This window comes from Capra hircus, chromosome 12, assembly GCF_001704415.2.
Source record: "Capra hircus breed San Clemente chromosome 12, ASM170441v1, whole genome shotgun sequence".
Lineage (NCBI taxonomy): Eukaryota > Metazoa > Chordata > Mammalia > Artiodactyla > Bovidae > Capra > Capra hircus.
Genome location: NC_030819.1, coordinates 2878269 through 2893967, shown reverse-complemented (window position 1 = coordinate 2893967; position 15699 = coordinate 2878269). Strand labels below are relative to the sequence as shown.

Genomic DNA, 15699 nt, shown 5'->3' with positions numbered 1-15699 from the left:
GCACTGTGGGATATCTTTTATCTCAGTGCCTAAATTACTATTGCCATATAATAATAGTGCTCAAATTATCTAAAACAGTTACCACTAAAGATCTGTTTTTAAAGGAAAATATTCATTCGTCCTTATACTATTTTTTTTACTATAGAGCACCAAAAACTGTATGACAAAGTGCATTCCCAGAGGCGATGATTACAAATTAAGTTATTAAAATGTTCTTTATGCAGCATCCTTTAATATATCTGGATGGCAGCGAAGATTAAAATAACCACTGTGATCACTCTGAGAAAATGGGTGTGTTCTCTTCAGGCCTGACAGTCTTTTGGCCCCTCTGATCCACCTGCTGAAATCCAAAGCAAGCACTGGCAGCCCTCAGCACGGCCCTTCACCATTAACTGGAGAAATCAGAGGAACTGAGCTGAACAGCCTCTTGGGAAACTCTCTTTACTAATTTACTACATTAAACGCATCATATATTGTCACAGTAGAAAAAGAAGAAAAAAAAAGAAAAAAAACGGGAGAATAAGAATAGGCTGAGGGTCATACAAAACAACCCAGAATGGAGGCCACATTACACAGACAAAAAGAAATTCTGATCATCAGTCACACAGGAAGTGGGGCCCTCCACTGACCGCTGTGGGTTGCCTTTGGTCTCTGCAGCCAGTCACACAGGAAGTTGGGAGTGGGGACTCCATTAACCATCATGTGCTGCCTCTGGCTCTGCAGCACCTTCACCTGGTCACGTGTATGTCAAATGTCAGGCCATGAAGATAAACTAATATATTTAGATGAAGGGAAAATGTTTTTCTCTAAACAATATCTACGTGTCTCCTGCATTACAGGCGGATTCTTTACCTGCTGAGCTATCAGGGAACCCCAGACAATATCTATCATGAGTTAACTCTTCTATAGTTCATCTACAACAAAATCTAGTCTTGACTTGAAAAAAAAAAGGAAGTTGTTGAATGCCTTTAGCTATATTGTTTTCATTTTTATTAATATAAACAAGTGGTAAAGAAATGCAAATTTGGACTGCTGAGCTTTCGCATTTATCTGTTTAAAGTGGGTATTGTGGAAAAACCTAAACATCCATCCAATTAGAGTGCAATGCTGGAGAAACTGCAGTACAGAACCTAACTTGTAGCTCAGCTGGTAAATAATTTGCCTGCAATGAGGGAGACTCAGGTTCCATCCCTGGGTTGGGAAGATCCCCTGGAGAATGAAATGGCAACCCACTCCAGTATTCTTGCCTGGAGAATTCCATGGACAGAGAAGCCTGGCGAGCTGCAGTCCATAGGGTCACAAGAGTCGGACACGACTTAGCTACTAAACCACCACCAACGGTCAGTGAACTTTGAGTTGGGCACATATGCCATGCTGCCGTCTGGACAGCACAACTAGGGCAAAGCCCAGCCTCTCTGTCCATGTTAAAACTAACTCTTTATCAGGGCCTTTTAAAGTCTCTACCTTCATAAAATAATTGAAGATTATCAAAAATCAACTCCGCTGCCCTCAGGGAACCATTTTAGATTTTTGTTATGAAAAGTTCAAGCACTTAATAATGTGCTTAATAAAATTACAGATTGGAGACTTACAAATATTCAAGGATCTTGTTAACTTTTTCCAGATTTTTAAGTTATTTGGAAAGAAATTATTTCTCAAAGACTAAACAAACAAAAAGAGTTTGGTCACTCTTTTAATACGCTTGCTCTTGTCAAAAATTATTTAGATAAATAACTGCTTTGACTTCTTGTAGGTGAAGCAGCATATATACGGTTGGCCTATTCTATCCATTAAGTCATATGATCAAAAAAATACAAGGACCTAAAGATTGAATCATTTATTTTAATAATTTTAAATAGCCAATTAATCAAGTAGAGAAATCAAGTCCATGACTGAGCAGCTGATAACTATGCCAGTTGAAAATAATCTATATTCATCAAAGAAGCCAAACTATGCTGACAAGGATTTTGTTTACTCAGACTTGAAATCCATCTCACTGGAATTTTCAGACATATCAAATGAAAATGAACCTTTCGTTTGAAAAGTCTATACTGAAATGATAAGGAAAGGGCTCATTTTTTTCATAAGTGACTTCTAAATTTTCAATACATATTTAGGAAATCCAGGGGGCAGATTGAACATATCTGAAACTTGTCATAATTTGCCAGCCCTCTACAAAGCTAATCAGATGTAAGCCTCACAGCTCCACTGACAGCTAGGTCATCTGCACTTGCCTGTGGTCTTTTTCCCCATGTGATGGCACCTGGGTTCTGACATGACGCCACTGCCTCAGAAAGCACGGGTGCCCACAACTCCTTGCTTAACGGCCCACAGTGACCTATCTCATTTTCACTAAGGAGAAGGAGAAATTCTGTGGGGTTCTTTTTTTGTTTGTTTGTTTTTAATGGTTTAAGATTCAGATTCACCTTTTTAAAAATACTTGCTTCTCTTCAGACAGACTCTCACTGCTTATCTAGGGTCACTATGATTCCCAAGATTAAATACACCACCAGTGCCTTTTTAAATGCCTCTATGGAAAACAAGTCAAAAGTCTCTATCAGGGAGTTGATCTGCACCAGGACAGCTCTGGTCAGAGACTGATGACTGGGTCAGAAGGAAACTTGTCAATGTTTCCCATCAGCTCAGTGTCTAACAGTCGGGCGAGCTCTGCAGGGTGACGCCATCCTGTCTTCCCAGAGCAGACTGGATGAACAGCTGAGACCTCCACCGTCCACTATATATATATATATTTGCCCGCTTGGCTTGCAGGATCTCAGTTCCCCAACCAGGGATAGAGTCCAAGTCATTACAGTGAATGCCTGGAATCCTAACTACTAGGCCACCAGGAAACTCCCTCGCCAGCTACCCTTTTTATTATATACCTGTTCCTTCTCTCCTCAACATGGAGATGCAAGTATCCACATCTTGCAGGAACTGCTGGAACAGCCATGTAAATCTAGGTGTTTCTGACTTTTAGGCCTATGCTCTTCTCCTACACCCAGCTGCTGCAACAGAAAAACTCGATGAAAGAAGTTATAATTTCTCTTATGTGCCAAAGAACTTTATATTCTATCCACTCCTGCTGTCAGCCACCCACATTCTCCCCCTAAAAAATTAAAAAAAAAAAAAAAAAAAACTAGATGAGCAATGATCTGTGACAGAGTGAGCACATTATAATAAAGTCAGAGGCCAGGAGATTAAGAGCCTGATACTACTGGTTTGCGTCCTGTCTATGCCACACTTGTCTGTGAGAACTTCGGCACACTTCCTACCTTCTCTAAGCCTTAATTAACCCATTTGTTGAAGCAAGACCCCCGCTTCCACACGGCAATTTTTATCAAGTTAAAGAACCTTGCTGCACCTTTCCTTTCTGAGGGCAACCATGTCCCATTCCCGGAGCACAGCTCGCGGTCCTCCAGCCTACCCCACTCAGTCTGGCGTATCTGGGCGCTCAACACGTGGGCCTCGTCCACCAGCTCCAGTCCACACGCCGAGGCCACCTTTAACTCTACTTCCTCTCCCCCCCAATTAATAAAAGCACTAAGCACGGCAGAGTGTGTAAATGAAGGGCCAGAGGGGACGATAACAGGGGCAACCCAAACAGACCACAAAGACAAGGAGCTAGAGGGGTCAGCAAAGGGCTCCAACTTTCAAAACGGAGCTCGGAGGCACAGGAGACTCTGCAGTGCCTGACGAGCTACATAACAAAGAATTTCTCCCAAGATTATTTTCACCCCAAGGCTTCCAGGAGATGGAGGGTCATTACCATGGCTGCTCCACCCGTCCTCCCCCAAACGTTTGTACAGGAAAGGGCTCAAGTCCCTTTGCAGTAATCTAAGAGGATCCACTGAGTCTAAAACCCAGCACATGTTTATTTTTAATCTGAAATAACACGGGGAAGAGTCAAGCTTTAGGGATGCAACATTTTCACCCTGAATTTTGTTTTTGGCTGAATTTTTGTTTTCTGTTTCATTGTAAAGACTCACCTTTAGTCACCTTTCCAGAGAAGCAGAGGGGATGTAGACATAGTAAAATCAGGTTTATCATGCAAAATGCAAAGTCTGTTTATAAAACGCTTGTAACTGACTGTTGCTTACCTGAAAATTTACATGAGATCTCAAGTGAAGCACTTTTACTGATTTCCCCAGGGCTTTTTCCCCATGGGTTTTAATGAACTGCCTCTACGTATTGGGCATCATCAAGCCATGGGTTAGATACTTCAACAAGCATGGGAGTCTCTTGATTTCTTCCCATAACTGTCTTATGAAAGAGGTGCTAGGATCCCTATTTTAAGTAATTTTCATGATGTCATATAATTAATAGGAGATGAAACTGGGAGTTGAACCCGGTCTATCTACAATACTTCTTGCAACTATTTTACTATACTTCTCTATTAGGTTTAAAACTAATTTCTATTTTTAGAACTTTCTATCAAACATACTAATATTTTTGAAGAAAACAGATAATGAGATAGCCATATTTAATTCCATGGACTCAATAAATATGTCACTGAACCCCAGGACAGCACATTTCTAAAGAAAATAATTCACAGTGACACATATAATTATTTATGATCTCATATTTACAGCTAATAATTATTTTCTATTATTTGAAAATGAATATTCTACTTTATTTAAGCATTTTCAAGATAACAATTGTACTTATTGCCTGAAATTCCGAAATTAAACCATTGTTCCTCTTTAAAATATAAACAACAAAACAAAGGATCTTAGCTGCACAGCACAATGTACAAAGATAAAACCTCCCTCCTTCCCGAGAACAAGCAATAAATTAGAGCCTGTCCTCTTTTCTTTGGGATCTGGGGCCAGCACTAATTTTTTCTGAAAGTGATACTTTCAATATCATACTCCCATCTGGGTCCAAACTACAAATATTCGAATGCTTATTTCATCATAAAATATTTATTCCTTTAAACTCACATCTTCCCGCCGTTTCATTTCCCTTTTCTTTTCACCGCTGAACTTAATGAAGAATCGTCCAAACTAGTCTTTATTTCCTCCACTCAGCTCACTCCTTAATGCACCACAATCTGACATCTCTTTCGTCATTCTATTGAAGCTAGTCTTGTAAGGCTCAACAAGACTTAATTGTCAGATGCAGTGACCTATTTCTAGGCTTCATCCTACATGCTCTTTCTGAAACATAAGACACCCTTGACTGACTCTACATCCTTCTTAAAGCTCCTCCCTATATTGTTCAGATCTTCACATTCGAAGGATGCTCTCCTTTCCGTCCGTCTCTGCCCCTCCCCTCCCACCTCCCCACCCACCCTCCCCCATCCTCTCTCTGTTCTCACCCTCCCATTTTCACTCTCATTACCTGTTTCTTCTCAGTCTCTATTTCTGGTCCCTTTTCTGCCCAGACCCTTTAAGGTGGCTCTTCCTCAGAATTCGTCTTTGACATTCTCTCCATGGAATCTGCTTCTGTTAAATCATCTACTCTCTGCACACAGCTTCCTAGATCAAACCACATCACACGTAGAGAGTAGATACCGCACCAAAGGCCCTACTTATATGATACGCTATCTACTGGACATCTCCTGATGGCACTATCTCCAAGAATGGACTCCTGTCATTTCACTAATCTCAATCCCAATGTGTTCTTCCTCCTGGATCTGCTATCTCATTATATGCATCCACATCCAGAATATCACCTTTCCTAAAGTCTGAATCAAATCCTTCCTCTACATGGCAACTGGTAAGGTAGAACTCAGAAAAGTCTCCTGAATCTTGCTTTCTTCTCCCCTCCCATAGCCACCACAGTCATTTAGAATCTTCTCTCCATCCTGGTAGCCACTAGCCACTTGGGGTTGTTTAAATTTAGACTAACTGAAATAAAGTATAATTTGAAATTTAGTTTCTGGCATCACTTCACCCTCTTCCAAACTATCAACATACTGCTGCCAGGGCTAAGCTTGCTTTGTTTTGAAAACAAACCATCTCAAGTAAATCACTTGATTAAAATTCCTCTCTGATATTATATCACATAGAGGATGAGATTCAAGCCCCTAGCATGGGATACACAGTTCTTCACAACTGAGCACTAATATCTCCCCAGAGGCATTTCCTCCAGCTCTTGCCATATAGCTTACTCAATGTGTGAGTGGAATTATGTCCCCCCAAATTTACACACTGAAGCCCTGACCCCTCAGTATGACTGTATTTAGAAAGAGGGCATATAAAGGGCTAATAAAGTTTAGATAAATATTAAGATTTCTAACTATTACAGATTTCAGGCAATATGTACACAATTCTCAACTCATAAACTCAACATCTTTTAAAACACTGTGGTAAAAATTGGATGGCTGTTAAAAATTATTAAACAAAAAGTGACTATATCTTACTAAACTTACAAATTCAGTGTAAGAACTATTACAGATTTCCAAAGTCTGCTTCCCTCCCTTCAAAACTGTATCTATATCCTTCCTCTGCTCCACTCGAAATGGAAATCTAAGTGTTCTGCTGATAGTCAAACCATTTATTCATAGTCATAAACCCCCCAACCCCGCAACAAGACTTTGAAATGATGAACCTGGAATTCTTGGCCTTTCATTCCAGCTGTCTAGGACTCCAAAATTTCTGCCATCATAGCTTGCTATATCATCTATAAAACACTTTTAATGATAAATGAAAATTTTTTAAGTATTTGTGGATTTATATACTTATCTCTTAACTATTCAATATGAACTGTGGTGTTCATTGGAAGGTCTGATGTTGAACCTGCAGCTCCAATACTTTGGCCACCTGATGCCAAGAGCTGACTCACTGGAAAAGACCCTGATGCTGGGAAAGATTGAGAGCAAGAGGAAAGGGGACAACAGAGGATGAGATGGTGGGATGGCATCACTGACTCAATGGACATGAGTTTGGATGGGCTCCGGGAGTTGGTGATGGACAGGGAGGCCTGGCGTGCTGCAGCTCATGGTGTCGCGAAGAGTCGGACATGACTGAGCGACTGAACTGAACTGAACTGACCCAATATGACTGTAATGGTCATAATGAAGGGAGAAAAGGAAACACAGTAAGATGAGGAAGTGAGCTTGACCTTTAACACTACCAGCTTGACCTTGGAAGAGTTAACTTTATGTCCTCACTTTACTCATCTGTAAAATACGTGGTAGAACTTATAAAGACGGCATGATTAAATGAATTAGACTAGTTCCTGACTTCTAATCAACTCTAAAACTTGTTAGCTACTACTGAAGCTCGTCCTGGTACTTAAACTTCTGAGTGACTCCAATCATTTTCTGAGAAAACCAATACTTTGTCACGATCATACATTTAGACCTTAGCTCAATCGTTTTTTTTCCCCAAATAAACTAAGTGAGTGACAGTTCAGTAGGAAAGAGACTGATTATTCCTGATGGCAGTGGACATGCAGAGAAGGAAGATTTCTGAACTCTGGGTTTCCCATGGGACACAGGCCCTGGGAGTGAAGCCTCCAGATGCCAGGAGAGGATTCAGCCAGATGAAAGCAAGAGGGCACGCTGATAGGAAGAAGAGGAAATTGAAGGGTGAGGACTCACAGTTTTGAGTAGAGCCCAATTTCCTTCTCAAGAGGGACAGAGCATCTGACATATACAGTTCCCATGTATTTCTAAAGAAGTAATTATCGCACCCACCCATTCCACATACATGTAGATATACTACTACTGCTGCTAAGGTCAGTAACTGAATTTAAACACTAGTAAACTTGCATTTTTTTTTTTTGCAGGATTTTTTTTTTTACCATCCATAATAGCATCTACAACTTTTTCTTTTAATAAATGACTCTATGTAGAAACAGAGAGGGAAAATCAGCTACTAACCTTTCAACACTTTAAACACCCAAGAAGGAAATATTTTCATGCATTCTACACAATACATAGTATAAATCATTAACTATTTATTACCAAAGAAAGGCAGATGTGAATTCCTGTTTTCAGTTTTAAAGAATCAAAGGAAATTAAAACATTTTATTACTGAAATTTCATTATATGGATTGTAATGTCTTTATTGCATATTAGTTTAAGGTAATTTCAGTGTTTCACAGCATTTGTAATCTAAACTTTTAAAGAATAAAAAAATAAAATGTGATGATATTACAATCCCTTCAAAACAGAACAATGATAAGATCCTTCTAAAATGAATTCCTAAATTAAGTGTGGTAGCATTCTGTGTCCACTTAGCACCTTGTACCTTCACAACACTGTGTGAATGTCAACTAGTTCTTCCACTATGATAGGAGTAAGTAAAAGAGGAGATATGGCTCGTCATCACAATGGAGAAAGAACAATAAAAAACATTAGTAATTTTCTAGGTTTAATAAAGTAAATAGTTGCAGAAAGAATAAACCAAACCACATGAAATACTATGACAAGCCGAAATGTTTTCTCTTAACACCAATGCATACTTTTGAAAAAGTGTAACTTCTAGCCATTTATACAAGCTAAAATTAGAGACGAAGTGAGGAGGCTGAGGCTCCTCTAATCAAATAGTTGGTCGTCTCACAGAGAGACAGTCATCTAATTTCTGCACTCATGTGCTCAGCCCATCAGTGAACAACGGAATAATGACTCAGTTCTGGCCCAAAGACAGAAAATCCACAGCCAACTGGCCCATCCTCGAATGTTCAAAGTTCCCGTCTTCTCTGCACCCTTCTCTCCATGTTCTTTCCTTGGCACGTTCCCTAAACCTCGCACACAGCTAGTTCGTGTTTCATCTGACTCCCTCCACCCAGCCACAGGGTATTCGCTCCCCCTACCCGTGACCATACCCTGTTGCCTTTACCACTTAGAAACAATGGAAGTTCCTTTCTCATCTGTTGAACCAATGAGGCTGTGTATTACAGAGGCGCAGGACCTAAAAGGTCTTTCCACTCCGCTCGCCACTCAACTAGAACAGCGGTTCTCACCCTAGGCTGCACGGCACCAGGGAAACTAGAAGACCCCAAGCTCACGACGCAAGTCAGGCTAATGAAATCAGAATCTCTTCGGGCTGGGTGTATTTTCAAAGATTCCCAGGATTTTCTGCTGTAATGCCAAGGACCACTGATCTAGAGTAAATGTTAACTGATATTGAAGAAACATCTTTTCAGTGTAAGTTAACATTAAGCGAACAATGACATGTTTGGAGCCTAGTCAACGTGAGGTTGACACAGAAGACCAAGCCTGAAACGGAAATGGGGAATAGAAATGGAAGCAATAGGTCAATAATGCAAACCTAAATAGTATTGCGTTTCAAACAGCTATCTATAGACTGTTTTTGTACATTCAATCTAGTATCAAAATACCTCTTAATGCATTCTGATTCATTTGTGGGGCAGCATGAGACGGATCTGATTTTCTTCCTTTATACTTTAATTCACCTTGCATATGCAGACACCAATCTCATCTAATTAAAGTGATTAAAACCAATGTATAACAGCAATTATTAAAATTTTGTGGTTATGCCCTATATAGCTACTAATCTGACCCAGTTACAAGTCAGAATTTTTTTAAAAAATCATTCCTTGGTTTATAAAGCAACCAAAATCATTCCATGGTTTATAAAGCACCCCATTTTTATATGGGGCAAAAATATTAAAAATAAAATTCTGGTCATAAAAAGTTATGACAGTGGCTTTGACCTTATAAATGGCCTTATTAATGGTTAAAGTGACCATCTGAAGGTTACACTGTGTGATACTGCAGAGAAGTGATTCAGTTATAAAAATATGATTTGAAAATAATACAGTGGTAGAATGTAAAAGAGGTCTATTTCCAGAAGTATCCACACTCTGGATACCATCCTAATCTATACAGTAGCACTACACTGTTTATAGCAAAATATTTTATATATAATATTTAAATGGAAAAATGGTTAGATATTTTATTTCCTTAAAAATTATTTTAAAATATCTACAGTGTATGACATTAAAATAAATAAGAATTTTAAAATGACTTTTTGTTTAAACTACATATTATGTAACCAAATTTTACATCCTCAAACTGCTTAATGTTTTTGAGTGGTTTCTGCAAACGATACACAAAGCTCTGAGTATCACAATTGTTACATATGAGGAACATTAGCAGAGTATTCTTCTGATCATTGTCTGTTAAATAAAATATACAATATAATTTACTTTAGCACCCCACTTCAGTACTCTTGCCTGGAAAATCTCATGGACAGAGGAGCCTGGTAGGCTGCAGACCATGGGGTCGCTAAGAGTCAGGCATGACTGAGCGACTTCACTTTCACTTTTCACTTTCATGTGTTGGAGAAGGAAATGGCACCCCACTCCAGTGTTCTTGCCTGGAGAATCCCAGGGATGGCGGAGCCTGGTGGGCTGCCGTCCATGGGGTCGCACAGAGTCGGACACGACGGAAGCGACTCAGCAGCAGCAGCATAAAATTATGAAAAAAAAGTATAAGAATGCCTACATTCTTGACAGTATAAGGATTAGAATCTATTCTAAGAGAATTAAAATACAGTGATACAGTGATTTATATTAGAATCTCAATATAATCTCAAACTCACTTTTCCTGACCATCTGTCTGAGGAATAAAACTATTAGTAACAAAAGTTTACCTGTAACATGGACATTTATAGTCCCTAAATATTTCAGGTTTATAATATGTAATTTCAAGAATGCCTAGAAGCTAAAGAATGGCATATTTTTTTAAAATCTTCATAAGAAAAACAACTAAGCAAAAATTAAGGCATGTTAATAATGTACATTGTAATTGTTTATGCTTGGAAGAGTGTATTTTTTAATATTGCCAGCCATCTTGAAGACTTTTGCAGATTTGCCAGATTCTTGCTGTATGTCAAAAACATTATTCAGAATAAAACTGCAAAGTTCAGAGAAGAATTACTGTCATAATTTTTGCTACTTGAATACTATAGTCTAAATGATATATGCAGAAGTTCTTGTTCTTTACCATAAATTAATTCCCAGATAAACACGTATATTTATTTTAAAAGTTAAACCAGCTATCTCTAAGAATATTGAAAAATATTCTTGCATGTAAATGATTTCTATTATATACTGCAAATAAACCTTTACTAAAGTAAATCCAAGCTATATTTGATCTCCAATGACTACAGGTCCAAAGCAATATGATTTGATTAAGTCAATATTAAGGGTTTTTTTTTCACTATAATGGTCCAAAAGTCCCTTAAATCAAGTTCAATAAAAATTAAATTTAATCCATTTTAATTGCATACCTATATGGAATGTGGCATTTTTTGTTTAATGGAAGCAATTATAAAACTAGAAGGCAATAATATGTCCTAACTTTTAAAGTTTGGAAGTCACTATACTAATCATACATGGGTATACTAATTATACATGGGTATTATAAAATTAATATAATTCTTCTAAAGTATGAATTCTATTTGTATAATTAATATTATAGCATATATCCTATATATAAATGTATAAATATATTAAGAAACTATTGAATTAGACTTTTTCATGAATATATTACCAATTCTGGAAATATAATGCATTTACTTTTAATGTAGCCTAAGATTTTGTCATTAACCTTAAAAGGTAGAAAATTTTGCATGGACTATATATCTTGAACATTGCCCCTGAAGATAGACATCATTTCATAATTATAAGCATGTTTGAAATAAGTAAAAGTGTTCAGAAAGAAACTCAGATACATTCTTCAAAGACCACCAATAGCATTTTAAATCATGTAATATACTTTGTATGTGGATGTGATCGCAGTTTTGCAGAATCATAACGAAGCTGTATGTTAAGCTAAGGATCTAATCAATAGATTTGTAAATTATCAACCAAGAACACACACTGAACACACCTAACCCCGGCACCCAAAATTTGAAACTGTGTGAAAACCGTTATCCTGGAATAAATGTCAAGTGTTTCCAACTGACAACCAACCAACCAAAAACTAGCTCAAGGCATCACAAGTAATAAATCCTGTGTTGTGGAGATGAAAACCTCAAATGTCTGTGTTTACTTTTCAGTATGAAGAAATGTTTCTAAAAGGAGTTAAGATTTTTTTAATGTGCTTTTGTGTATATAGCTCACAATGACTACTTTATATGAAACATAATCCAGAAGTAGTTTATAATATTACATATTCATTTAACCTACACTATACCTTATAGCTATGATGATATAAGTATAAAGTTGATAATTATTTCAGGTCAAGAGAAAACTCTGTATTTATTAATATATACATATATGTATAGATATTTATTATGTGAATTTTCAAATAAAATAAATTTGACACACTTATTTAAGAATATTCTGTAGTCTACAATGTAGACTACCTTGTAAATACTGAGCCTATGCAAACTGAAGTAACTAGAAATTTCTATGAGAGTTTACATTCAAGGAAGCAAGAAAATTCAAATTATTACAAGGTATCACTTTAAACATAAATATACTGAAACCTTGGCAAGTTTTTTACTGGTAGTAAAATTAGTATACAGATCCATTTCCTTGCAATTCTGAGGAAACATTATCTTGTCAAAATAAATAAGTATGCAATAAATATACCAGTCATTCATTAGTAACTTCTTCCATTAAGATTAATTCCCAGGCATATGGTTAAGAAGAATATATAAAAATCTTTTAAGATCCATTTATCTAATGAAACAGCATTCTAAATTACTGCTGCAAATGCAATATCATTATTTGCAAAGAAGATACATTTCTGGTCTTAAAGAATGTTGGCAAAGCAAGCTTAGTTTTAGTTTAGCTTAGTTGTCAAAAGCACAACTAATCAATACAACCCTTGAACTGTGTTGTTTAAGTAGGAATCCCTTAGGCCAATTCTCCTGTGAAAGCATCACAAGAACCCTTTGATCCATACTGCCCTTGACCACACTTTTCCAGCAAGTGAGGCAAAGGAGGCTCGTTGTTGTGTTCTTAGGGGAGGTTCGGGGTGTGATGAAGAGAAAGGTAGAGAGACAATATGGCGGATTATTTCTTTTGAAAAGCAATAATATTCTATTGCATTAAGAAATTACCTTTGGAACAAAACATCAAGGTTTATTGAGATTCTGCCATCATTTCTTCCCCTACTAAAAGGTTACTGCAGTATCTTCATCTTCAACGGAGCTCTTGAGCAAATCTCATTTCAGCACCATGGACAGCAACACTTCTACTAGGACATGTGCCCATGGTCACATTTGCCATTTCTTAAGAAACTTGCATACACTATTCCTTTGTGAATCAGCAAGGTTTACAGTCATTATTATATTCAACAGGAAGGGGCTGAACATAATATATGTTATTAATGAGTTCAGTATTTTTTAGTCATGGCGTTAAGCATTTGCCAATTAGTACTTCCTGAGAGCATCCTGAAAATTCAAGCTAATTACATAAGGTGACTAATAAATAATCTAACACTGACCAGTTATCACCAGATACGTAATCAAAATTTCCTACTCATACTGAGCTTCTGATCAATAGCTATACACATTTCTAAGAGAAAACAAGAAACTCATGTGAGTAAATACGCTTAGGTAGGCCCCCAAACTTTCGAAACAACCAGAATTACTCCTGGAAAACACGTAAAACACTTTTAGTTCTTCCCACATAAACAATCACAAACACTTTCTCTTGTCTCTTCGGGCAACCAGCTTAACTTGTCACTATGAGAGACTTCATGTGTAAGGTCCATAAGCCAGACCGCACATGCCTGTCTTAGCCTGTTCTGACTTCAGCTGTGGTCACCAGTACGCAGTCCCATCAGAGTCTTCCTCAGAAGCTTCACTCAAATTACATTAAAAAAAAAAAAAGTGGCAGAATCTGAACCAACTCTGTAGCTTTAAGAGATAGTTAAAGCACTGGCTTTATCATCTCAGAAGACCAGAGTCCTCCTGATCTTTCAAGGATTCTCAGAAGGCACTGATCCACCAGCAATTCACAAGAGAGTCCCAAGTCAAGCAGCAGGTCAGGCGCTTACAACCACAAAAACAATGGTCGAAGTAACAAAACCAGAGTCAAAAAGCGACTTTAAAACTCTAGAAGACACCTCCACCCAACACACACAGAGATAACAGCGCGAGGAAGGGGGAAAAAAAAATCCACGGGTTCCTACCTTACAGTCCTCAGGACACGATTTCACCGAGTACTCCTCCGATTGCAAGTATTTATGCAGCACGCTTTCGAACTCTTCGTATTTCTCCTGAGCGTGGTGGTCGTAGTCTTGGTAAGCCTCGACGCACTGTCTGCAAGTGGTCATCTCACCGCCCTCCTTGAGCACCACATCCAGACTACAGTTCAAAGTGTTGGGACTGGACAACCCGGAGAACAACTCCCAAAGTGTGTAGGAATTACAAAACGAAAGGTAAAAATCCGACAAGTTCCAGAGCGGAGTTGGCTGCGGCGGGCCCCGGGTCTGCTGCCGCTGGTCCCCCCGGGCCGCCGCCCCCCGACTCCAGTTCCTGGCGCACACGGCGTCCGCGCTCTCCACCGTGAAGCACTGGCCCGAGGAGGCGCCCTGCGGGTAACAAGTCTCCAGGCGCCACGCGGGTCTGGCAGAGTTTCCTGGAAGAAGAGACTTGCCCCGGCTGTCGGTGCCTCGGCCGCCCTTGCCGCCGCCGCCGCCGCCTCCCGGGGAGGGGGGCAGGGTGGGGGACGGGGAGGCGGAGAGGAGTCTGTGAGCCTGGGCGGCGGGCGAGGGCTCCCCCATGCTCGCTAGGAGCGCGGGCCAGGACGGCTCGTGCTGCCGCTGCCGCTGCCGCTGCTCCTGCCGCTGCCGCTGCTGCCGCTGCTGCTGCTGCTGCTGCTGCTGCTGCTCCTTGTCCCGGGCGCGGGTCAGCTTGGCCTCGGCGCAGAACCACAAGTGATCAGAGAGCAGGACTGTGAAAAACAAGAGAGAGGCCAGAGACAGTCGCCATTTCTGAGCCCTCTCCGAATCGATGAACGGTTTCTCGTTCTCCCGGGGTGCTGCCAACCAGATTTTTAATCCGTCGTCATACTGCCGACACATCCAAGCACCCCTGGTCATATTTTGGGAGCGCACAGCCCTGGCCGACTCCACCGCGAGGGCTCCGGCGCCGGTGTCACCACAATATGCATTGACTTAGGGGTTCGATTGCCTTCTCCCCTCCTCCCTTTCCTCTCTCTCTCCCTCGCTCCTCTCGCTCTTTGCCTACATCAATATTACCAGGCTTCGGAGGGAGGCAGGACTCGCTTCCGACCTAAGCATCCGCCGACCCCATCCTCTGTCGAGTGGGAGACAATGCAGAGGCAGGGAGGCAGGGGGGAGAGGGGCGCCCGGAGGCGGCGGCGCGGCTGTGGCCGGCGGCGGGCCGGGTGCAGGAGGCGACGGCGGAGGTGGCGGGGTGGCGGCGCCTGTCAGCCGGGCACGGGCAGGGCGCGGGTCCCCATGGCCCCGCGGAGGACGGCCCGCTGTCCCCGGCCAGGGGCTCGCCGCGTCTCCGCTGCCCACGGACTGCGGCCGGAGCGCCTCGCCGGCGCCTCCTCCCCACCCCCCGCCCGCTGCTCCTTCCTCGGCTCCTCCGGCGGCTACTTCTCGCTCGCTCTGCTCGAGTCCGGAGCCTGGGCGGCCGCCGGCAGGGCGCTCCCGCCCCCCCACCCCCCAGCCCGCGCTCCGGCCGCCGCCGCCGCCGCCGCTGCCGCAGGTCCGCCCGCGGGCGCCGGGCTCCGACTGCTGACGCCGCCTCCCCCGGACCTCGGGGCCGAATCGCCTGCGCTGGGCCTCCCGAG

General features: G+C 40.9%; 1 protein-coding gene across 2 annotated transcripts in view; it reads right to left on the bottom strand.

Moving 5' to 3' along the window:
• Positions 1–15468, bottom strand: part of FAM155A (family with sequence similarity 155 member A) — a 608391-nt gene extending 592923 nt beyond the window's left edge. For both annotated transcript variants that reach the window (XM_005687778.3, XM_018056370.1), the window contains exon 1: positions 14066–15468. In XM_005687778.3, the coding sequence (XP_005687835.3) occupies positions 14066–14977 (912 nt within the window). In that variant the 5' untranslated portion in view covers positions 14978–15468. The remainder of the gene's footprint in view (positions 1–14065) is intronic.